Raw genomic sequence first — 26,115 nt, 5'->3', positions numbered from 1 at the left:
ATGAGTTCAGGAACGCCATTACTCATCAAGGGCTCTTGCTACTGCAAGGGTATTCAATATGAGGTCCAGTCTGGAACTGGGCAGTGGATCCGCTGCCACTGTTCCATGTGCAGGAAGCTCATTGGTGCCGACTTCTGCACTTTTTTTGCTGTCCCAAACTCGAAGCTGCAGATGAAAGCAAAGGAAACAATGAAGACTTACAGGAGTTCAAAAGAGGCTGTAAGGTCCTTCTGCAGCACCTGTGGGTGTTCTGTGATCATGAAGAATGACACTGAATCCAACACCATTTGGATCAATGCTTCAACGCTGGACCAGGAGATTCCAGTTACAAAGCCAACGCAAATATTCACAGATAACAAAGCCTTCTGGTTAGATACATTGAATGATGCTCCTCATTCAGGAGATATATCCAACTGGGAGCCTGATTGTGCCAAAGATTTGTAATAGGCTAAATTTGAAGGCAATGTTAGTCATCGTTCATTTAAATCTATTGAACTTCCAAGCCAAAGAATCCGTCTCCTTTTTCATACAATGGATGATGCCCAACTGCTTTCTTTACAAAGCGAAGTGCTAAAATACCATTACATAACAACAAATGACTTGAGGAAAAATAGTTCCCAAATTGTAATAAGATGTTTATGGTTTTCTCTATAATAAATTATCTTAAAAGGATAAATGCAATAAAAGTTAGAGTGATTGTAAATTAAGTTTGATTAAGAGAATTGATTGAATAGTAATATAATAGGAATAACTGCAATAACAATATTACTAATAAAAATACAAGTGTCCCAAAAAATACATTTTAAATTACAATCTTAAAAAGTGCTGTATTACAATACTTCATTTTTCTTAATTTAAAATCATGACTTATCACATACCAGAGGTAGATATATTCTTAATCTGAGTCAATTCACTTGGAGCCATCACGTAATGACATAATTCATATTTACACTTTTCAATTTATCCAATAGGAAAGGTGTTTCCATATCACTATAATTAAAGCATGCAATATCTCTATGATAATTACCAGGTTACGGTATATAATTTCATTGTTTATCACTGTTGCCATATTAATAAATATTACAAGAAACTCTGTCACATTGTAGTCTTAAAAGCACTCATTTACCACTGATGTTTCAGATGTCATATTTTTCAAGGATAGATTATTATCATCAAGTTACTTAACTAGATCACAGACATATAATTCATTCATAAAAGGAGATGAAAACTGCAACAAGAAATATCAAGACGACAGACACCCAAGATGGAGGCTACCAAAGATGACTGATGAAAGCACTGGAGGGGACAGACTGGTGTTATTCATTTGTCATTTAAGGCACACTATAAGATGTAACCTTTCTATAGGGTCATAGGCAGTGTCAAAAGGTCAATAGGTTAAGTGTACGGTGCCTCATTTCTCCATAAAGTATATTCAGACAGACTTGCTGTTAAAATGTAGTATGTTCTCAATTTATGACTATTCCACCTGGGAGAAATAACTTGTATGCTAAATAGCAAAGATCAGTTACTGAATTTCCTCAGCAAACAATAAAATTACCACAGTAAAGAAGGTTAAATAAATTATCATGAACTGCAATAGTAATTTCTGAGCTTTCTTACTCCAACAATTAGAAAATCAATTATCAAATGTTCATAATTCATTATTTACAAACGACTTGAATTTTTCAATGCATGTTTAATAAATCTGAGAATTCATTTACATTGGCAATTTCTATTAGATACAGTAGGTGTAGTTTAGCAATTAAATAAAGAACTGCTAAAATTTCACTTAGTTTTCCACTAGAATAAAGTCTATCTAGTGTCTAGCCATGAACCAACTGAGTTTGTTACCATCTCCCTGTTTTAACAAGTTCGCCAAGCCACTCTAGATGAGAAGTTAAGACGGGTCTGCTTAAGCTATTTATTAATAATATGAATCCTGTCTCTCCTTTATATACCATTATGGAAAGAGTTCTTAAAAAGCCTTTCTTCCTGTTTGCTGTCCAATCATTCCAATTGCCAATTTTCACTGTCAAAAGTGCTGTACTGCCAAAAGTTTCAGTCTGATTTTCGTACATATAATCAAAAGCACTACCAGTTTCCCTTCAAATGTATCAAATCAGGCTTGGTATTCAATTAGATACTGCCTGAACTTGCCTGTTCCACTGTTTTTTCAACCTCAACTCTGCCCTTCTACTCCAGGTTTCCTTCATGTTCTTAATTAACAAGTACAATAAGTATGTCATCACCTATACATGCTCACAAGCCTATCATTAGACTTGTACTTCCTTTTGCTTTCTTTTTTCCTTTCCACATTGTGGCTCAGTTAGGCTTAGTATAGACAGATGTATAATAAATCAATTTGAAAGCAAAGAAAAAAGAAACAAGCTACAAGGCCATTCGGAACAAAGGTTTAACTGGGTCATTTGTAACAGTCATCACTGCTTGAAAGGAAAATGGTCAGCACAACAAAATATTACCATATTCAGTTGTAATTCATGTAAAATATACTATTTTTTGTAAATAGTAAAATTAGGGGTTGAAGAAAAAAAGATTTGGATTCAAAGTTTACTTGTGAACCTCTGAAATTTATAAAATCAACTCCATCACAGTCTTTTGTGAAGTGCTTTACAGGCCAACGACACTTCATTTGTTCTAATAGGCAGTACTTAGTAATACAAAAATATCATTCCTACTGCCCCAACTCCACAAGATTATAATATTTTCTGACTAAATTTTAAAAATAATAATCTAAAGGCATATATCTATGTCAAATGCTATTTGAGCATTAAGTAATATGGATGTCTACAAAATACATATGGAGTTCAGGAAGCACCAAAATATAATTCTAGTGACTTCAGCATGTATAGTTTACACAACCGTTCTTAGTCCTAGATACAAATACCATACGTATAATGAAAAAATTATTATACAATCTAACCTTCCTATGATTGCCATAAATAAAATAATTATAATACCAATTAAAATATTAACAATAATGTAATCTTGCAATATAGTTATAAATAAAAGAGCTAAACAAACAAATCTGGCATCATGATTCTCTTAAGTAGTCTAGAATAAACTTTGGCAATATAATCTTAATGCAAATAATCACAGGAAAATTTTACCTAGTTTGACTTAGACTTGGCCAGCATCAATGTCTTTCTTGAGCTGCAACAAAATCTCTCCAGCCTTCTCGAGATTTGCATCCTCCTGTTAAACCAGAAAGAAAAAATAAACCATAACTATCACCCATTAAGAAAATTTTACTACAAAAACTGGTTTTAAAACAAATCATAAATTTCTTAGTGTACAAACCATTGATTCATATAAGAATGAAATACTTGTAACCATAACATACAGTGGTTCTATAAACTACAGTGGTTCTATAAACTATCAAAAATTTATATGAAAGTTTACTGGTAGTTAACCATCACACTCAAAATTCAAGCAAAATGAAGGCATCTTAATTAACTGGTCGTACTATATATTGGGTCACTCCATACGATTTATCATCAATACCCAAAACAACCGTTTAGGGTGCTCCAACATCACCATTTAAAACAAATTAATTTAATATCATCTTGAGCACACACAACTACAAAATGAATAAAAATATATAAAATCTGACAAAATGCCACTATCACAATTTTTACTTTTGATAACTCCCTCCATTATGAAGTCCCTACTTATCTTAAGTAATAAGATACTAATTTTTTCAATATCTTAATGAAAACAAGGGTTATTCCTTGATATACAGTACAAACCTTGATGAAGCAGAATCGAATGTAATTTTCCCCAATGTCACCATGTTCTGGAGAATAGAAAGCAGATGGAGGGATACCTTGAAGCTTGCGATTACGAGAGAGCCATTTCACAAAGCGAAAGTCCTTTCTCTCATTGGGATCTCCTCCAATGTCAATCTTGCTCGCTTAAAAGAGAAAATAACATAAGAGCACTCCCTTGGTTGGAAGCTAAATAAAACTAAAAAAGTACAACTGAGAGGAACAGACTACACAGCATCTCAGTTTCATGACATCTTGTCTCCAAAAATACACACCAACAAAGAGATGTGACGTCCTGAAACTGCCTGTAAAATATACACTTCGTTCCTTGACATTCCTCTGTCTTTGGAAGGAATTTAATTAAATGGAAAACAGTTTATGGCGACATTCTAAATCTGGAAAACGGCTCTTAATCCTTTACGAAGAAGCCAAATCAAAGTACAAAAAGATCCTATCTCTTAACTTAAATGGCAATATTTTATCTTATGTAAAGGTTTACTGCTTATTCAAATCATGATGAGAACAGTAGAAATTTTCACTAAAAGATTAATGGTAAAGAGGGTTATAATATACAATGCAATCAAGTTTAATAAAATACAAATTTCACAATAACTTGAAAAACTCAAGATCTGATGCTTTTTCTTACTTCATACACAAGTGGTATTCTACAATGGATCAGTCGCTTTTATAACAAGATACCCAATCTTTACAAGAGACAAGGTGTCTGTTTCAAGTGATCAGTTCAAAAGAAAATGTCATGAAAACAATCAGAATACTGAACTATCATCTCTAAGGGAGATATGGTACCTTGAGATCTTTTCACAAAAATTACATTAAATAAGCAAAAATAGAAAACATTTCTGTTTGCTATATTCTAAGTTCCCCCTTAGTATTGTCTACCAGGCACAGTATCAGTTTCCAGAATATGACAGAATGAAAGACTACACAACAAAATTATAACTCAACAAGAACCCCTCCTCATGGTGCCTTTGAATGTTTTTTACAGTTAACCTTTATTTTCCATCTAAAAGTCAATAACACATATAAGTGACACCATTCTACTTTTAGAAAACAATCTCGAGTTGATTTTTTTACCATCTCAGCTCTCCTTTGCATAACTGCTGGAACAGAATCGGTGAATATTTGCTAATGGATCTTCCATCAGCAATAATGGAGTAAAACTGAAGCACTCAATACTTACAAATGGATCTTGTATCAGCAATAATGAAGTAACCTCCTTCAGGAACAATAGGACTGAGACCTGCTTCTGTAAGAATTCTGACAACGTTGTCCCTCTTTACTTCCAACTCAGCTGGCAAGGACAGAAAATAACAGTCGGGAGTACCAAACCTTTCAATCTCAATTTCAAATCCTTGTGCTACAGCCTCCTACAAAAACAAGAATAAAAATAGAAACCTTCAGAATTATGCTAAAAGTATTCATCATGACAAATATTCATGAATATGGCAATCACCAATAATCTGCTAATTGCTGCAGGCAAACAAAAGGGAAAGTATTATAAGTATTTCACGAAAATGTAAGCGTTCAAGAAACGCGGCAAACACATGAGTGTTAACATAATTCAAATTCAAATGACTCTTTAAGGTTGCAATTGTTATCTAACAAATGACAAATATCAAGTAACTGAAGAAAATATGATAATGTCAACCCTTAAGATGTTCCAATGACATCATTTGACTTCTTTATATTTCCAGTGAGAGTCTGATGACTAGAATATTTTTTGGTTAATTTCAACATATCATTTTGCCTTCTTTACTTTTGAAGATTTCTTTACTTCTTTAACACAGTAAAATTAGCACTGTAAATGTAACTTAGTTTCAAACTGAAACCACAGATGCATTTTGAACTCCTCTCCCCAACCCCTGGGAATCTCAAAGGATTACAGCATGTGTTATTTAGCAATCCAGAAAATATAATTTCCTTACCTGAACAGGTGTTGTGCAAGTGTAAACAGAATGCTGGTGAATTACTTGAAGGCCTTTCATCAGGTTAGCAGGTCCATAGGCCCACCCAGTTTTCCAGCCAGTCACAGAGAATGTCTTACCAGCAGACCCAATTGTGACAGTGCGTTCCCACATGTCAGGCAAGGTGGCTGTAATTACAATGACTACTTCAGTAACATGACAAAATATCTCTTTCATCAAATTTAATAAGCTTCTATGATATGCAATGATCAGAAAATACATTATAAAAAATAAAATAAAATAGTACATTATACATAATAAAAAATAAAATAACAAAATACATTATAAAAAATAAAGTTAAAATGTAACAAACGAAAGTTAGATTAGCGTCTATAAGCTGTAGATACCTCAATCAGATGATTTTGTCATCATTACCATCACTACTGTTGAAATTTTGAAGATCAAATTAGGCAAATAATACTGTATTAAACTTTACAGTAAATTCAGCTTCCCATCAAAATCATGGCTATCAAAACCATAACAAGTAAAAGGAATAGATATAACTTTCAAACCATTATGGAATTCATTAACATCATTCATTCATATTGCCAAGAGAGACCTCATAATTTGACATTATATATAATTGTTTGTAACTTCACTCTCACATGATAAAACATCCTTGTGTATACAAACATCTTTCCCTTACCCATTCGGACGTGCTTTTGACCTGTGTAAGTCATCCATTCATATACTTCGTCCATGATGGCAATGGCATTGTGCTTCTTACAAAGGTTGGCAATCATCATTAGTTCTTCTTCCTTATAAACCTGAAAATTTTTTTGGCAACTTGAATTAACATACCTCAGCATCAAATTTCTAGACAGAATTCAGATGTTAAAAAACTGTGATAATCAGCTATACAAGTTAGTCAAAACCAAGTTAAGAATGTGAGAAGGCAAAATATTTGGCCATGACAAAAATGCTTCAAAGATCAGCAACCAGAAAATTATATTTTTATAATAAAATAAGGTTTCATATATACTTACCAAACAATTACAAAGCTGTAAGCTTTGTACAGCTTTGTAATTGTTAGGTAAGTCACTTACATGAAAATGATATTTTCATAATAAAATATTGTTTCACATACACTTACCAAACAAGTACCTTACAGCTTTGTAATTGTTTGGTAAGTTATTTATGTGAAACGGAATTTACACAGAATGACAAAAAGGACAACAATGTATTGTTGAGGCTAGGTAACCACACAAGTGAATAAAATCTGTAAATGTACTTAAAGATCTTGTACTAGATAGTACACTAATGAATCTAGCTTTCAAAAGCAATGAAACAGAAAGGTATTAAACTTACCTTCCCTAAGGGATTGTTTGGAGTATTTACAATAATAGCTTTAGTCTTCTCATTAAATGCACTTGCAAGCTCATCAGGATCTAAGACCCAGTCACCGGAAGAAGTAACACCCTCAGTCTTTTTCTGGTGATGGAAAGGGCAAAATTCACTTAAAACAGAACCTACAACTGTTGAAAGTATGGAACCAATGCAGTCAGGCTCAACTAAATACAAAAATAACAATGATGAAAAGACTCAACTAAATACAAAAATAACAATGATGAAAAGACATCAGAAAATTACAAAATAATACCATGATATAATAATCACAAATGAACTTCCCACAAATGTACTATATGTACAATACTTCTGAGTTTCACTTAAATTGGTTCCTCCAAACTGTTCACCTGTATGTTTTCCTTCCATACTTTTCAGTTCATCCCCAAAAACCATGATAAATAAAAAGCATAAATATAAACATCAATTTTGAATGATCGCCGCTGTGTTACAACTGGGTCACCTGCATAGCTGTTTTATTGAGATTGCTTTAAAGAAAATTCCTCCTTGACATGATCTCTTTTGAATCCTCTCAAACACCCAAATGAAATATATAGAAATGATAATTGTTTTGTATCCATTCCATTGATTCCTTATGGTCATATAATTACATAATGAGCTACGCAGTTTTACGCTACTTAAATTCTTATCATCTAACTTATACAGTAGTACCCTGTACACATAAAATTATTCTTTTTAATGGACTCACTGGACGAAGTGGAACAAACACAGGTGTCCCACCAGCTAACTTGACCTGAGGTACATAACAATCAAAGAATGGCTCTATGATGATGACTTCATCCCCTGGATTTACTAGGCCTGAAAACCAGAAAGAATGATATAAAGCACTACTAATCATCCAGGTATAATATTGTCAAAAAAGTATACATACCTAACTACTGAAATCTGCATATACTTAAACAATTTAGTACCACATTCTATGAGTAATTTCAGTCCACTCTCCATGGTTTATATAAATGAAAAATATTTCAAAACAGTGCACAGTTACTTTATGTACCTACTGTATCAGAATTCCATGATCCAGAGCTTAAAATATTCATGTGAATGTTTGAATTCACCAATTTAGTTAGAAACATGAATGCTTCCAAGTTGAAATATCACCACATGACAGACTTTTTCTTCCTTTCCTTTCCATACCATAAAAATCTAACAGAGAATATCGGCATTTACAGTCAACATAATCATGCAGTGTAGAACTCTTTTTCTCCAGTCCTCAGTGATCACTAAAGAAAGATACATTGAGATTTGGAAGGGCATCTAGTTCCTCATTGGACGATTCGGTTACGTGCTCGACTACTGGTCTCAGGGTTTGGGTTCGATTCCCCGCTCTGCCAACTAGGAATCAGAGGAATTTATTTCTGGTAATAGAAATTAATTTCTCAATATGATTTGGATCCCACAATAAGCTGTAGGTCCCACTGCTAGGTAACCAATTGGTTCCTGGCCACATAAAAATAACTAATCCTTCGGGCCAGTCCTAGGAGAGCTGTTAGTCAGCTCAGTGGTCTGGTAAAACTAAGACATACTTTACTTTGGAAGGGCATCTAAATTCTCCCAAGAGATCTTGAGGGGTACAATTATAATAAAATAAAACCCAGAGTCCCTATCTCTTAGTCATAAAATGTATCTTGAACATTTTTTTTTTTACTGTTATACATAACTTTATATTTTGATCTTGTACATCTCTTAATTAGAATGTAATAAATTTTCTTTTGAAGTTTTTACAAATAAAGTAAAGTATTGAATAACTTGATCCTAAAAAACCACATTAGAACATGTTAACCCATCTAACCAGCAATTATTGTTGTCTTAATTGGCATTTCCTTTGTTTCTTGCAAGATCCCGAATAAAGCTTCGTTGGTGAGGCAAAACACTCCATGATCTCTCACAACTTATACAAACCTACAAGATTCCAAACACTGAGCACACCCCAGAGAAAAGATAGAAAAGAAAACACAGGCAAACTGAACCGGCATTAAAGAGATTGAGTAATCATGTCCTCTCTCAAAGGAGGTAAGGAAGTAACTGATGTGCTTACAGGATGCCCAAGGCATTACAGGAGCTCCCACATACCCAATGATCAAGCACAGCTGCCAAGAGTTCCTGGATAACACAAGTTTTTTATTAATTTTAATGGATTTCCAGCTGGTGCTAGAGGACTACCCTAATGTTAAGACCGAAGGTTTGTTTCGTATATGAACAATATCATTTTCCCATAAGAAAGTAACCACTATCAATAGGAACTGTATTTCCTTTCCATCTTCATAAGCAGCTGTATGCTGTATAAATAATATCAACATAGTATTACTATAAATTAACATTTTCTGTAGTATACACTGTACTACATTAAGAAAACCTATGAAGCATGAAAATGAAATTCATTTAACTTTCAAAGGTACTACCTCCCTTCCTCTTCAAAATACAACTCAGCTGCATTTAGTAGAGGAAGGGAGGTGGTCCCTTCAAAAGCTTAATAAATTTCAATTTCATGTCTTGTGGATATTACTTGGTCTAATTTTCATAGTGCATTGCTTAAGAAAAGCAAAAATTCCACAACTTACCCATAATAGCTACAAAAAGAGCTTCATATGCACCAGCTGTTACCAACACTTCTGTCAGTGCATTCAATTCTCTTCCAACTAACTTTGAGTACAGTTTACACAAAGCAGCCACCAAGCGAGGATGACCCTGAAATAACAATGAGAAAATCTTTATATCAACCAGTGTTTAATCCTTCAAACAAACTAAAGGCAACATAAAAAAGTACAAAAATATAAGGATGAAAGATATCACCTGACAAAATTGGTGAAAGAAACCATACTATTATTATCAATAAATTACTGTGGTACAAAAGTAAGGAATATCTGATTTTCAGAGCTTTATTGCTTTTTTTCTCAAAATTCTTAAATTTCATAAGGACGCCAGTAAATACCATAAACTACCAATACTGCACACTATAGGAGGCTTTCAATAATTTCAAAATTCCACAGACAATAAAATAAGGAATTTCTTGTTTATAGTATGTACGTATATATATTCCAGACTAGATTCATCCTTAAACATGGCAATACACAAAAATTTCTGCATTTTTCACAAGTAACACGATACATATTTTTTGCCTAATTTCATGAGTTACAAAAGGCCTATAAAAGTAAACAAAAATTTTATAACCTGAGTTATGCAATGACTATGTAGTTATTACAGTAATGCATTCAACTCTCCTCCTCAGTTCAAGGATAAAACTACTATTTATATTATAATAAAGTTACTCATAACATATTTTAAACCCTTAAAATATTACAATAAAAACCAAAAAATCATCTAAATGTAAACTTCGCCTTTCAATATGTACCGTAGAGTGGGGGGAGTGCGCACCCCCTGGGGTAAGTGCGCACTGAAGTAAGTTATTTTTTTTAATCGTCAAAAACAGGTTTACATTTTTTAATTTTTTCTTTTATCACAGTTTGAATATGAGACAGAGTTCCTTTTTCAACTTTAGCAAGTGTTACCCAACTATCTCATTAAGAAAATTGACCACCACGGCTTAGTACAGGGAGAAGGGAGCATTGAAAGAAATTTTGGACGAAACGGTAAGTTGGAATGCTAAGGGTTAGTTACCTAACAATAAATTTTGCTAGCATGCTCTATTTATGCTCATTAATTATGTATATACTAAGGTAGATTAGGCTATAATTATAAGTTGCTAGGTCTAAGTAGTGTCGCACCATCTGTAAAAACATGAGATTTAAATTGCATTGACTTTGATTTTTTCTGTTTTGTTAGGCTCGAAATATTGTATATGTAGGCTATAAGGCATAAACCAATTCATTAAGATAGCAATTTGTAGGTGATTAGTGATGAAACCAGCAGGTGCGCGTTTACCCCATGAAAAGTTGCGCAATTACCCCACCCTTCATTCATGACTCACTACTCATTAATACTTAGACCCAGCAACTTATAATTACAGCCTACTCTACCTTAGTATATACATAATTAATGAGCATAAATAGAGCATGCTAGCAAAATTTATTGTTAGGTAACTAACCCTTAGCATTCCAACTTACTGCTATTGTTCAGTGTTTGTCTAATCCCTCCTTTATTAAAAACAAAGTTTACTTCAAGGCTTCAGAAATGCCTGGCATGGTCATGCGTTGAGAAATACATTACCTAGTATGGTATACATCATCATCAGTCATGCATTACCTACTAAATACATCATATTTTTTGGTTAAAGTCCTTATTGTGTGATATTGCATCTAAGGTATGCATAGGATTGTTAACGTAAGCTTAAGTGTGCTTAAATTTGAAAAACAAAAATATAGTGCGCACTTCCCCCAAACCCTGGGGTAAATGCGCACCCATATATTTTTTGCACTACCTACCACATAAATATTTTCATAAACATTTCAATTTGTGCTAAAGGTTGCCCTATTAATAAACAATAAAAATATGTCTCACTTTTTTCAGTTTCTTCCTAGAACTCTTACCAGAGGTAAAATAAAGACAAAAAAGGTGCGCACTTCCCCCACTCTACGGTAATACCGGGAAAAAAATTCACTTCATACCAATTATGTCTACACATTTTCCCTATCAACTTAATGCACACAACAGGATCCGAGTCGTACTATTTCTGATCCAAAAGCACGTAACCTTCCCAATAGGTATACGAAGCTGGGTAGTGTGAGTGAGAACAACAAGCCTCACTCAAGTATTCTAGGTTAGATTGAGGTAGCGCTAGAGTGTATACTATGGTGAACACACCACATAGAGGAGCAACAGTTAGAGCCTATAAACAAGTAAATCTCTGCTGGGGATCCAAGTTATGCTGCACCATATATGTATACCTATCACATAACTTTCCACACAACTGCCTATCATTTACTAACAAGACAGTTACTGCTGAATAATCACTCTTTTGATATTGTAAACCTGGTTGCTGGGAAATTATAATTTAAATAAAAATATTCATTTATCATACTTACAAAGCCTCGAGTGTACTGATTCAAGAGGACATTAGTCTCGCTGAGGGTTGCCTCTGCAAGAGCTTTTCTAACAGTTTCTGGTGCAGCAAAGTCAGGGAATCCCTGACCAAGGTTGAGGGGCTTTACTTCCAATGCTAACTGGATGAATTCAACCCTAGAAGAAGAAACAGGATAAGCAAAGAGATTATGATTTTAATAGTAATAAATCAACAAGCTACATCCCCCTAAACAATTTCAGACAGCAACTCTCATACATGAAGATTACTTCAACAGTTATTTAAAATATTTCACAAAGGTTAACTTCTAGAAGTTATTTGAACTTAAAAAGACATGTTACGAGAACTATTATTAACTAAAACATTTAAAACCAAGTATTAATTACCAAACACTCTTTTCAATTCCTTTGGTCTTGAGCGCAACAGGAGGGGGAGCAGCTACACCAGACATGTTGTGAGACAGGTTGGGTTGTGGAATGCTGACTGTCTGAAGAATGGGTGATGATGACCCCAAAAATGAGTTATTGGTAAGATTTAAAAATGGGGAGACAATGCAAGACTGAACACCTGCTCTTCTTACAACTGCCTGTCGAGCCAAATTAAACATCACCCTCCTGAAAAGGTATTAAAGACATTTCAATTATTTGTTCAAAGTACCCAAGAAGAACAGTGTTTTTATACTTATATTAAGCTGTATGTACATAATAAAAAGTTTTGGAAACCTTTATTATACTTAAAACATATAAATCAAGACATTACAAAATAACCAATTTAAATAAAAAATAAAAAGAAACATTCCTACCATACTATAGAGTAGGTATGACTAATGTTTAGTTTTTGAAATAAATGCTTTATGCTATCTGATATAGATAATGTATGCTAGGCTGAGCAAGGAAAGGAATTCCTTAAAAAGTCAGTTACATCAAACTTAAGAAGTACTAACCCTTAACAAATGTAATCAAATACCTGTATTCTAATAGCTGCTCAAGCTAGCCGATAGGCTTGATATACTAATGCTAATCTAGATGCAGTCAATTTTCTAGTCTAAGATAATACAGTCTACCAAATCAAATTTTAAAATCACTCAAGTTCTATTACTTACCAACATTTGAAGCATGTGAACAAGACCCAAAGGGCAAGGGAGAGTGCACAGCCTAAATAAAGTGGATTGGCAAACTACTATGTATTATAAACATTCTTAAACCAAATAGGTTCTAAAGATGGCCTACAGTGGGCTAGGGGACATAAGGTCAAGTCATTTTATTAACAGCAACTGTGAGACAATCTTGTTCCCATTTTCTTAACCTTCACCAAGTTGAAAAAAAAAACTTAATTCTAATCTTAATGTATTAACCAGAATATCTGAGGATATTAGTCAAACCTTGGTTTTCATACACCTCTCTTTTCGTACATCTTGGTTTTCGCAGACATTTTTCTACAAAATTTTGTCTCGGTTATCTTACGTTTCCTTGGTTTTCTTACACTTGGAAACGCTCCATCCGGAGCCCAGAGTGTGACCGGGGCCCATATCAAGCGCCCAAAAAATGCATCCCATCTCCTTGCATGACCCATTCTGCTTTTGTGTTCATTGTTTTTGTACTTTTGTGCTTTTTTATTCGAGTGCAACTCATAGCAAAGTGTTGGAGGAAGTTGCATGCCGATCTCAGTGAGAAAATGCCTACAAGTGCTGCTGTTTGTGAATTTAAAGCCAGCAGAGGCTGGTAAGAAAAATTCAGAAAACGAATGGACATAATTAATGTGCCTACTTCAGGGATTAAGGACATATTTGCAAAGTAAAGTGATGTAAAAAATTCTGTGGAGAATTATCATCCCAACAAAGAAGTTGTAATTCGTGTCTCCAACATGTTTAATGACAATGCCATGTTTAACTTTAAGCAAATTTTAAAGAAACGCTTGAAACAAATGTCTCTGGACAGTTTTGTTGTGCAACAGGGGTCCAGTGACTCTCAAGCTGGTCCTAGTGCCAGTAAAAAATGATGAGGGGAAGTAACCTTAGATAGTGCCATTAAAAAATGAAGAGAAGTAACCCCAGACAGTTCCTTAATATACCTTTAGTCCTTCTGGAGGGAGATTCCCCTTCCAAACAATAACCTCTCCTCCTCCCTCTCCCCTCCTCTCTATCTTCCATACGGTAACAGGTGTTTTTCATAATGGTAAGAGTGATGTTAAATGTTCATTTATTAATTTCATTAGTCATTTATATTTATATCTCATTGTTTTCTGTATGTAAAATTCTGTTTATTCTCTATAAAATGTATTTTTGTTAATATTTTTGGGGGCCTGGAATGCATTACTGTAATTGTGTTTACATTATTCCTTATGGGAATTATTGTTTCAGTTTTCGTACGTTTCAGATTTCGTGGGAGGTTCTGGAATGGATTATGTACAAAACCCAAGGTTCCACTGCATAGAACAAAACATAACAGAACCAAATATAGAACTGAAGCCTAGGCCAAGTGCTGGGACTTATTGAAAGGTGTAACAAGAGGACAACCTCACATTTGCATTTTGAAACAATTGTTAGAAGGGGGTGGAAAGTAAGATGGATGAAAGAGAATATGAACAGAGTTCCAGGAATAGGAATGAAAGGTGTTGCAGCTGGGGGCTGAAGGGATGCTGTAAAGAACCATAAGTAGTCCCTACAGAGCACCACATAAGTGGGCATATTAAAGCTTTCACCTTAACAATGCTGATGTCATAATAGCAACCCGCTATGCCAATGAATGAACAGGGAATTTAAAAATTTATGAATCTTTTCTATATTAATCTATATTAGCTAACTAGTAAATATCTTCCTCACTGAATTAATATGGTTTATCACCTTCATGAGGAAAATGCAGCAATCTATCATACCACTTGGTAACCAAAATAGCCAACAGCAATTAACTATATTTTTTCTATTTTGAATGTATTTAAAGCAGACTTTTGCCAGAAATGCAGGCTTTTAAATCTGGCTTTAAACGGGGTAATGAATCCTACTATCACCCTAGGCTATTTGGCAAGTGGCCATGAACCTCATCAATACCAAAATCAATCTCAACATAAAGATGCACACAAAAATGATACAGTCTTGAAGAACCTGTTACAAAATTACCCCCTAGCCTAGTGGTAAAGTGTAAAAAATAATGATTGATGTCATTAGCTGATTGACTGAATAGACTAATTCACATTATCACAATCCATTGGTTCGAGAATAACAAAGTCAATGGGTAATGATCTAACCAAATTTTTTGAGGATGGGAGAAATAGAGTACAGGTAGTAGCCTACTACCTATTAGGCCTAGTACACTGGGTTCCATTGGTGTACATCTACCGGTAGCCTACCACCCATCATGTAACACTGTGGTGTTAAAAAAAAAATTAATGCGCACTACACGACTGTGAATAGCCAGTTCGGTACCCATAACAGAATTTCTAGTTCAAAACTCAAGTTTCACCAAATTCTCAATCAGCTGAACCCACAAATAGCATAATAGGCTGGCTTAGAAATGTTAGCACTTTTCTTTGCTTATTTGTTACCGAAGTTTCAACTTGAGTAATAGGCTAGGTATCATAAACATCTCTGAACATTATGAAGCCAACACCTACGGTATGGCTCGGCATACCTAGCTACTAGGTACCTACTAGGTACATACCCAGCCTTATGCTACAAGATTAAGCACAGACCCACGGAGGCACGGACCCCAACCATATGGTTAAAATACGGTAAGTTAAAATATGCACGTGGAGAGCAACGTATGTAATCATCAGGGTATTATGATTTGTGATAACTGGGTATACTACTTAAGAATAGCTAAGTTCAAGGTTAATCAAAATCGGCTCAGCTACAAGACATCTACCTAGTAGTAAACCGGCATTCATCTAAACTAGCATTTTTTTCATGATACAAAATTTTAACTAAGGCTAGGTCAAATGGAGGTCACGCACAAAACATCCCTAACCTTTAGAATAAGTTGTCAACACAGAAAAAAGCCTCTACTCCAACAGAAAGGAGGATAGCAGACGGAATAACCTGTACCTGGGGCCGACTAAGATCTCTTTACAACCACGGCTTACGACGTCTGATCACAAATACGTCCAGAATCTTTATTTACAATGATATGCTTCTTGCGTTCGATTATGGTTTTATAACTTTGGCTTTGATTTACTTATCAGCAATTAATTCTAAGCATTAGCTATAATCCTGAGTGATTTTCATGTTAAATTTATATAAGTTTTTTCGTCTTATTTTAAGAATAATTCTAGGCTTTAATATTATTTGTTAAATTAAGACTTTTTTACACGCACAAAAATCGATGTTCAAACAATTGCTGCCTAGGACCGTTCGCTGTGAAATAAGTAGATGAGCCATTTAAATTTTATTGGTCAATAAAATTATTCAAGAATTAGATGATAGTTAACATCAATCTAAAACTGGGAAGTTTCTCCCAATTTAGGAGCGATTTGTGGATCTTATTCTAATGAACTGCAAATCGTAGACAGATGTCCAATTAAATAAGAAGCATATAGTAACATCAACAGCTGATTAGGATTTGGATTCTGCCATTTGAATGCTTAAGTGTCAACTTTATATCTAGCATTATATATATATATATATATATATATATATATATATATATATATATATATATATATATATATATATATATCCAGAAGACTGCTGGCCTTGACCCAGGCTAACATCCCAAACATCTCTTGAGAATGGGCCACAGAAGGGCCTGAAAGTACTCGAGTGTGGAGTAAAACTAAATGTAAATACTTAGAAGTAAACAAGTTACAAATTGAATTTGTGGGTTTCTTTTTCAATTATATACATATATATATATATATATATATATATATATATATATATATATATATATATATGATGTGTTCTTGTTTTTTTATGATATTAATTATTAACGTTAGCAGTGTTTCTTCATGCTCTTGTGTTTCCTGTAAATATTATCTGTCAAATATTCTTGATAAAACTATCAGTAGTAGTCTTATTAAGAATTAATACTTCTCAATTCCCCGCGTTCAGCAACAGCTAAGAAACAACCTCATGGAGGAAAGGGGGAAATAAAAGTAAAATATTTATTCCGTCTGTTTGTTTTCCTCTGTCAGATCTCACCACATCCAGTCTTGTGGTGTGTCTCATCCAGTTTGTGTATTGACGCAGCTCGAACATTTCAGCAAAGATGCATAAACACGTAGTGACTCGAGAGACCGAAATATGAGGCATTCTCAGCCCCAATGAAGGTCAGCTGAGGGGTGGGGGGGGGGGTGGGGGGAGAAGCTGGTAGTGAATGGAAGGCCATTGATAATCTGGCGCATTCATTAATGAATGTGGTGTAAGATCAATGTGGCTGTTCCATTCGGTGAATATAATGCAACGAGGACTTAACATATGGTTCGATTCATTCGTAATGATACGTGCTTAATTTAATTGATGTTAGAATGATATCACGTGCCAAATGATATTTCGAAGATTTTGTTATGAAATTCTATGATTGTCAAATGTATCATAAAATGGTGTTTTCTTTATGCATTCAAATACTTGGACATCAATATGTCTACATTGTCAGTGTCCTCGTTTGTCGCAATATTTCGTTTTCATCCCAGATCTTGAATGAACTGAAGATAAAGTTATAAATACTGCATTAAGATAATTTATGTACATCACCTATTATAGTCAGTTTGTATAATGAAGTTAAAGCCAAGTATCGTTGATATGTTACATTTTCCTTAATCTATTTCCTTCCCTTGTTTTGTTTCACAAATTACTCTCTTTTTTCTTTTATTCATTTTTTTCCAAATCAGAGTTCTATCTTTTCTTTGCTGTTTACTAAATCAAGTCTTTGACGCTGAGTTGTCTTCTAAATCAGCTCCTAATGGCATTACGCTGTTTTCCGGGCGTTTTCTATGTTTCCTAAAAACAACTCTTTAACATAGTGTTGTTTTCTGAAGGTTTCTCTTAATAAACTCTTATTAGGCAGTTAGTTGTTTTCTCAGTTTCCTAAAAGCAACTCCTTAATACTGAGTTGTTTTCTTAAGTCAACTCTTAATAGGCCCTGATAAGGCAGTTTGTTGCTTTCTAAGTTTTCTAAATCCGTTATTCAATACTGTATTGCTTTCAAATCACCAATTTCTTCAGCTTTGTTCCCCCAAAATCACTTTATCTTAGTAGTATGTTGGTTTCAAATCATATCTTTTTTCACTTATTGTTGCTTGAAATCTCATACCTTCTCCTTTTTATGTTGTCTTCTAAATCACACAGTTTGTTTTCTATTATGTTTTCTTCATCATCCCTTGATCGGTTAATTATTATTTATTTTTTCCGAACTCGTCTACGGCAAGCTCTCATCTCTCTTTATCACAAACTATTAATAAACTGTATAACTTTTCTTTTCTTTGACAACATTTCATGTTTTTATGATAAATGCCGATGACGTAATTATCGCTGATGATAAACTTCCCAAATCTAAGAAAAATTAACTCTAATGAAATAAAAATAAAAACTTTATTGAACTTTTGCGAATCTCTGGTGAGAATGTGGAGTCAAGTTTAAAGAATATGAAGTACCGTTTAATTATTATTTTTTTTTATACTATCACAAGCAATGCCTTCCATTCAGTTCGTGGAAACTGAATGTTGACATTATCATATTATTGATTCAATCAAGTCTGTAGCATGGTTTTACTTAATTGATATATATATATATATATATATATATATATATATAATATATATATATAAATATATATATCTATATATATAATATATATTATATATATTAATATATATAATTATAATATTATGAATATCTTAGAATCCATAATTATCAAAAAGCTCTGTACAATCGTTAAACACTCAATCGCCTCCTGTAAATTTGTTTTGAAGCGTAGTTTGGGCAGATGGTTTCCCCACTCTGCTTTTATTTATTTTTGTTAGTCTTGCTCCTTCTCTCAAATAAGTAGGTTGTTTTAAGATTTTAGCGAACTCCTTTTAGTGATAAGATGTTTGTCCTTGAACGAGGTGTTTAGTTTTAAATGCTTTTGCTTCATAAAAAGCTGTTGCCATGGCATATAACCGTACATTAGTTATCAAAACAGATAATATTTATATCTAGCCTTGAAAATGCCACTTGGAATTCGTTGCGAGACGTTGGCGTTGAAAATAGTGTCAACGGACGAGGAAGCCATTCTATAGTACCTCCTTCATAATGTATATACGTATATTAAGATAAAAGGCCCATAAAACACTAATTTAACGTTGCAACCATGTATTTCGAGCACTTCCCTCTGTGCTCCTGATCACTGGTAAAATACGGACATAGGATGTCTTACAAGAGTATATATGCAAAAACATATGTAGGTGTGGCAGTAAGTCTCTGTTGGTGACCCAGGAAGGGTGGAAATTAAACTATTCCCTGAAGGTTTTTGGCCTCATTAACTCTCACCCGGTGACTCGTCCGGTAGTGTTTTTACTGTTGTATTACAGTAAAAAGACATTTGTATATATATATATATATATATATATATATATATATATACATATATATATATATATATATATATATATATATATATATATATATATATATATATGTGTATGTGGCAAGAATTAAGAATTTCATTTTGTCATGTTCCTGCAGTAAGTTCCACACGGTCATGTGAACCAGCAACACGCATTCAAATTAATTCAAGTCTTCTGACTGAGCACTTTTAGTATTTTTATGCTATCTTTAGCAATAATTTTCACGCTCTGACAACTGGTGGCTCACCACTGACGTTAAGGAATCACTCTCGAACAAAGGCTTCGTCTCCTTCAAATTGCACTTAGCACTAAAAAATGATTGATCAAAACCAACATAGATAAATAAATAAATAAATCATAAAAAAAATTAACAATGGCTCGCCTTGTAAACAATGCTGTTTCCAAGTGAGTAGATCTGTAACAATGCTTTCGAAGCTGTTCATGCTTTGAAGCATTTTCCTTTACTTTATCTTTGTAGAATTTAACAAAATAACTCAAGAGTCTCCGAAAATATTTGTTCAGTGTTCTCACGCATCGCTCGCACGGTCTAATTCATTAACTGCATTTTTCGTCTATACCTTCAGACGAAAATAACTCGGTTTATTATTAACCCAGCTTTGAATTCGTTCATTTGCAGGTGTCTCAGGGAAGCCAGTCTTGATATAGTGGGTTATTCGTGATGTTCAAATATCTGCAGCACAAATTGATTATGCAAATAAATAAATATTGAAAACAAAGAGCAAGCATCTTCTGAAGAGATTTCACGGCTGGATAGAAGGCAAAGAATCATCGACAACAGAGAAAAAAAAAATAAGTGTAAAAATATTCACTTAATAAATAAATAAACAGAGATAATTCATATTCTAAAGATGCATAAGTAAACAAAACAATACTCCATCACAAAGAGAGGAAATCGAGTATTATTTGGGTGGAAAATTTGATTAAAAGTAATTTGTTTTCGGAATAGAAGACATAATAAAACAAGTAAAAAATGCTTCGGCGCAATTGAGTTCTCTGTACAGCCTATACGGCGCATATTCAAGGCCACCGAAACTAGATCTATCTTTTGGTGGTCTCGGTATAAGGCTGTATGAGCCTCGGCCCTTGAAACTAACCACGGCCCGGTGATGGCCTGTCCTATATCGTTGCCAGAAGCACTTTCACCTTAAACAAAATGAAAACTATTGAGGCTAGAGGGTTGCAATTTGGTATGTTTAGTGATTGGAGGATGGATGATCAATATACCAATTTGCGACCCTCTAACCTCTGTAGTTTTTAAGATCTGAGGGCGGACAGAAAAAGTGCGGATAGCAAATAGTGCGGACGAACAGACAAAGCCGACACAATAGTTTTCGTTTACAAAAAACTGAAAACTTGGAGGCTTTTACTGGTTGTGAACGTGAACGGAACGGAACGGAACGGTCAGTGGGACTTTTACTTAACACGAAATAATGATTGTCGAATTTAACCTCTAGAATAACTTACTTTCGAGAAGAACCTTATTGCTCCCAACTCTGCATGATGAAACATGAAAACCTTGTTGTTGCAACAGAGTATAGAAGGAGTACCTACTTTTTTAATAAGTGAACTCTTTTCTTTCTCTGTATTCCCATTACCCTCCGTTACGTCTTTCTAACGAACACCATATTGTTTTGAAGCTCGAATTTCAAGGCCACAGGCCATGTGGAATAATAATAATAATAATAATAATAATAATTAATAATAATAATAATAATAATAATAATAATAATAATAATTCCGTTGATCACGGACAATTTGTCTCTTAGTTTGTGAGTCTGCAACGGAAGGAAGCAATTAAAATTGACCTTCTTTTGGTCTAGATTCCAATATTATTTTTTTACCTGTAGAAAATGCCAACAAAAGATGCGTATAAAATACCTAACCTTTTTAGCCTACACTTGTGAAACTTTGTACGAGAAGAGAGAGGATAATTGGAACACAATTCTGATGAAAGAATGAGAAGGCAGCCTACCGAGTTAAGTTGATGTCTGATTAACAGCTCTCCTAAGGGCTGGCTCGGAGGATTTGATGTTTTGAGCAGCTAGGAACCAATTGGTTATCTAGCAAGGGACTTACAGCTTCTTGTAGGATCCGAAACGCATCGAGAAATGAATTTCTATCACCAGAAATAAATTCCTCTGATTGGCATCATATACCTAGACCGATTCCCCGCTCTGTCAGCCACTGGCAGAACGGGGAATCGAACCCGGACCCTGAGATCGGTAGTCGAGCACGTAACCGACTCGTACAATGAGACCTACAGCTTCTTGTGGGATCCGAAACGCATCGATAAATGAATTTTTATCACCAGAAATAAATTCCTCTGATTGGGATCTTATACCTAGACCGATTCCCCGCTCTGCCAGCCACTGGCAGAACGGGGAATAGAACCCAGACCCTGAGATCGGTAGTCGAGCACGTAACCGACTCGTACAACGAGGACCATACCACCGCCAGAGGTGAAGCGGTTTGAGAACCCAGCAAAAAGCAGTTACAAATTTCGTGACCATTCTATTCATTTTGCGTGACGGACGACATATATGGCCACATCTTCAAGCGTTTATCTAGCCCTGTCCTGAAGAAAATACAAGAGACAAAGGCATCTCTGAATCCAACCATTATCTTTTCCTCCCTAACACTGCTCTTACTTGACGAGAAACATCTGTTACGTCGACCAAGAAAAATGACTATTTCGTCAGTTAAATCATTGATTTGATTTACTGTTCGTAGCAACAAGTCAATTAACGTTGAAGTAAGAGAAAAGTCATGGGGCATCATGCAAAAGAGCCCAAGGAATTTGACTCATAAAGTCTTCATTACAGCTTTCCTTACAAAATGACGCTTCTTTTGTGTAAATATCTAGTAACCGCATTTCTCTGCAGCCAGATATTCCTTAAGCACGGAAACAGGAATTAAAGACTACCTGCAGAGTTGAATGCTAAGTAGACTTAATTTGACATATGCTTTCGGCATAGCAACGAGCAAGTAATACTCGTTCTCCTTCATTTAAGAGCGTTGCAGAATTCTTAGTAATTAGACTGACTTCCCAAGAAACCTGGTGGTTCAAGTCTTGACAAAATGATGCGTTTTTTATATTCGCTGACGAGGCATAATTCCCCTCCCTCGTCTTTTTTTCCTTTTACTGACTAGCCTGCTCAGCTATAAAGCTAATTTGAGTAATTTAAATCAGATACTTAAGTTGTAAAGTCTATAAATACAGGACCGTACCCAGAGTTTTTTTTTATGGGGGTGGTCTTTTTTCCCAAAACTGGACATTTTCTCCTATAAATGTCATTGCATGTATAGGTGTATATCATATTCCTATTATCACTCTTGTACTTCCTACTACTAAAGAATGATGCTAACGTTTAATAACAAAATTAAAAAAAAAAGACATGCCAAAAAAAACAAAAGGTTGTTATTTATCACTTTGTAAGTACAGTTCAATGAAAAGGATAATCTCAGAAAATATGGACTTACAGAAATGTTAGGCCCGGCACCCCCCTTTGTACTACAGGCCTGAAATAAGACTGCATAGCTGGCTGAATTTGTATAACTATATAGTCAGCCTCGTAGCAGCATATTTTCAGCATATCTGCTGAAAATATACTAATCTTGGGGAAAGTGAAGTTTTCTTATGATTCCACAACACAAAAGATAAAGAACGGCCAACAGAATTACTTTTCTCGAGACGAGCGTGATCTTCTCTCCACATAATGACGAGGATCATATTCTGAAGGTGACGTTCTTTACGACACAGAAACTGATGAATCATCACTTCGTTCATTTCCCCGCTTCACATTCTTATTCGGGAAACTTCGAATGTCAACGAAATGTTGCGCGTCGATTGTAGTATACGTACTATAACCGAGGGTTTATCGGTAGCCTGTGTGGCTGAGCGGACATTATCGATCGCTACGGCCGATAGAGTGCAAGTGCATATATTTTGCAGAGGGATACGATGGAGGCAGCCAATCAGCTGAGAGGAAAGGTGTTTATTGATCGATCAGCAAGTTAAAGGGGGAAGAAAAGAATGGGGTAGATCCATTGTTTTGTTCGCGGTGTTTTTGGCTCCGTTTATTGGAAGAAGATAGATCTATGTTTATGTATATTTACGTGTATATTATATATAAACTGGAAGATATTTAGCAGAGATTATGTATTCAAAAAAAGTTAAAAGCTTTCCAGGACTAATAGTCTTTATTGTCCAGTATCCATGGAATGGATATTTGACAATAAGGCCTGTTAGTCCTAGAAAGCTAATAACTTTTTTTAATAGATATCTCCGCTAGATACCATCCAGTTTCAAATGGGTCCTGTTAGTAATTGTATTAATGCACAGAACAATTGTGTAAATGATAAAGTTAATATATATATATATATATATATATATATATATATATATATATATATATATGTATATATATTTATATATATACATATGTATATATATGTGTGTGTGTGTCTGTAACTGAACCACGAAAGTTTGGAACGTGATAAATCCATAAATAAAGGTGTAAGCCCAAACTGCTAAGTAAAGGACGTTGAGTCGAAAGATCTTGCAGAAACTCCGTTGTTTATCTTTCCTTCGTGGCTTATACCTTTATCTATATGTGTGTGTGTGTGTGTGTGTCTAGAGAGAGAGAGAGAGAGAGAGAGAGAATGCCCATGCTTCCTGACAATCAGTATGGCTTCAGGAAACAATTACTTACATGTGATGTCCTTTTAGATCTAACTCCTTTAAACCCGGTTAACCTTGGCATTGACTGCGTCTAGACATGCTCAGATAAATTCTTTAGCTCCGCCTTTGATTTGGTTGTTTCTAAGGCGCTTGTGTTGTTTATAGACTTCATAACATGAGTCTCTGATTTCGATGACTTAGTTTCATTCTTATTTTAATATGACTGGCAACAAAGTTATTGTCTGATGAAATGAATGAGTAGATCGATGAATCATTCAGTGCTTTGTTGGCAAAGATATAGTAGCTCCCCTATCAACTTTGTTGTCTGAAGAAATAAATCAGTAGCTAGATAAACATCCAGTCTGATTTGCAAAGTTGACGTAGCTCCACACAGCCAAGTAGCTCTCGAGAATAATGCTTAAAATAATACCTTCACAAAAGACCTCGAAAGACGCAGGCCCGTACCCAGAGTTTTTTTTTTTTTTTTATGGGGGAGGGGTCTTTTTTTCCCAAACCTGGACCCTTTTCTTCTATAAATATCATTGCATATATAGGTATATATCATATTCCTATTACCACTCTTGTATTTCCTACTAGTAAAAAATTATGTTAATGTTTAGTAACAAAATTTATACATGAAAAAAGACTTGCCAAAAAAAACAAAAGATTGTTATTTATTACTTTTAAAGCACAGTTTAATGAAAAGGATAGTCGCAAAAATTATGGACTTCCAGAAATGTCTTTTAAGGGGGGTCGTTCGACCTCCCCGACCCACCCCTCGGTACAGTCCTGAGATATCGTGAAATATAGTCGTTGGGAGGCATATCTAGGACCTTCTTGGCTGCAGGATGCTATGGGAAGTACCCATGAATGGAAGGTGTCAGTGAGATCAATGAGAGGAGAGTCTTCCGTCTATGGAGGTCAAAAAGGGCACTTGATTCAGCACGTCAGGTGCCAGTGATTCGTGTGATGTAACCGCCACTAATTAATGGCACTTCCCAAGGCCGCGTTCATTCAGCTCTTGTTCTTTGCTTTTGCCGAGATGAACGCTGCTTAACTGCGTGACATTAACATGCTGTAATAGGAGGGGCGTTGTAATATTAGCCCTGTATAATTAGGGAAAAGATGAAGATGGAAAAACAAGTAATAAATTTCTTAAAAAACGCGCATTTTTAATAATTTAAGTCCAGATATAATTTCGAAGATGGAGCTTTTTCATTTTTTCTCTTCTGATTTTGCCTTTTATATATTCTGCAGCTCTTTGTTGTTTAGAATAGATAAAATAATAGCCTAACTGGTGACATTAACATATTGTAATAGGAGGCATGCTGTAGTGCTAACCCTGTATAATGAAGAGAAAGATGAAGATGAAAAAACAAGTAATAGGCTAAATCAATTTAAAAAAGTGCATTTATAATTATATCAGTCCAGATATGATTACGAAGATGGAGTATTTCATTTTTTTCTCTTCTGATTTTGCCTATTATATATTCTGCAGCTCTCTGTTGTTTAGAATACATAAAATAATAGCCCAGCTGCGTTACATTAACATATTGTAATAGGAGAGGCGTTGTAATGTTAACCCTGTATAATTAGCAAAAAGATGAAGATGAAAAAAACAGGTAACAAATCAATAAAAAAAAAAAAAAACGTGCATTTTTAATTATTTCAGTCCAGACATTTTTTTCTCTTCTGATTTTCCCTATTATATAGTCTTCAGCTCTCTGTTGTTTAGAATAGATAAAATAGTAGCCTAACTGG

The 26,115-nt window shown here is 34.5% G+C and overlaps 2 protein-coding genes and 1 long non-coding RNA gene across 4 annotated transcripts in view; 1 reads left to right on the top strand and 2 right to left on the bottom strand.

Moving 5' to 3' along the window:
- Positions 1 to 444, top strand: LOC135201909 (uncharacterized). The gene has a single exon (XM_064231205.1). The coding sequence runs from the start codon at positions 1 to 3 to the stop codon at positions 442 to 444; it is 444 nt and encodes a 147-aa protein (XP_064087275.1).
- A 2,110-nt stretch (positions 445 to 2,554) lies between these two features.
- LOC135201458 (kynurenine aminotransferase-like) lies at positions 2,555 to 16,299 on the bottom strand. Of its 2 annotated transcripts, none has more exons than XM_064230423.1 (11): positions 16,153 to 16,299; positions 12,500 to 12,727; positions 12,118 to 12,271; positions 9,697 to 9,823; positions 7,824 to 7,933; positions 7,079 to 7,201; positions 6,417 to 6,537; positions 5,732 to 5,898; positions 4,987 to 5,173; positions 3,768 to 3,931; positions 2,555 to 3,213 (listed from the first exon to the last, which is right to left on the bottom strand). In XM_064230423.1, exons 2-11 carry the CDS (start codon positions 12,718 to 12,720, stop codon positions 3,139 to 3,141), a joined length of 1,449 nt encoding a protein of 482 aa, XP_064086493.1. In that variant the 5' UTR covers positions 12,721 to 12,727; positions 16,153 to 16,299; the 3' UTR covers positions 2,555 to 3,138. The 2 variants fall into 2 exon arrangements, with proteins under 2 accessions (XP_064086493.1, XP_064086491.1); XM_064230421.1 differs by having other exon boundaries at positions 16,076 to 16,226.
- Positions 16,300 to 25,007: 8,708 nt separating this feature from the next.
- Positions 25,008 to 26,115, bottom strand: part of LOC135201286 (uncharacterized) — a 2,275-nt gene continuing 1,167 nt past the window's right edge. Inside the window, exon 3 of the long non-coding RNA XR_010311473.1 lies at positions 25,008 to 25,429. This is a non-coding gene — a long non-coding RNA (uncharacterized LOC135201286). The remainder of the gene's footprint in view (positions 25,430 to 26,115) is intronic.

Source organism: Macrobrachium nipponense, chromosome 28 (genome assembly GCF_015104395.2).
Source record: "Macrobrachium nipponense isolate FS-2020 chromosome 28, ASM1510439v2, whole genome shotgun sequence".
NCBI lineage: Eukaryota > Metazoa > Arthropoda > Malacostraca > Decapoda > Palaemonidae > Macrobrachium > Macrobrachium nipponense.
Note: the sequence above shows the minus strand (reverse complement) of the source record. Positions and strands in the feature narration are given on the sequence as shown.

What these genes read in the sequence shown, in the direction of transcription:
- LOC135201909 (XM_064231205.1), top strand. Translation starts at nt 1, where the DNA reads ATGAGTTCAGGAACGCCATTACTCATCAAGGGCTCTTGCTACTGCAAG.
- LOC135201458 (XM_064230423.1), bottom strand. Translation starts at nt 12,720, where the DNA reads ATGTTTAATTTGGCTCGACAGGCAGTTGTAAGAAGAGCAGGTGTTCAG. An exon ending in TCTTTTTGTAGCTATTATGG is followed by an intron (nt 7,934 to 9,696) that starts GTAAGTTGTGGA and finishes TCTGGTTTTCAG; the next exon opens with GCCTAGTAAATCCAGGGGAT. An exon ending in TTCGATTCTGCTTCATCAAG is followed by an intron (nt 3,214 to 3,767) that starts GTTTGTACTGTA and finishes CTGGTTTAACAG; the next exon opens with GAGGATGCAAATCTCGAGAA.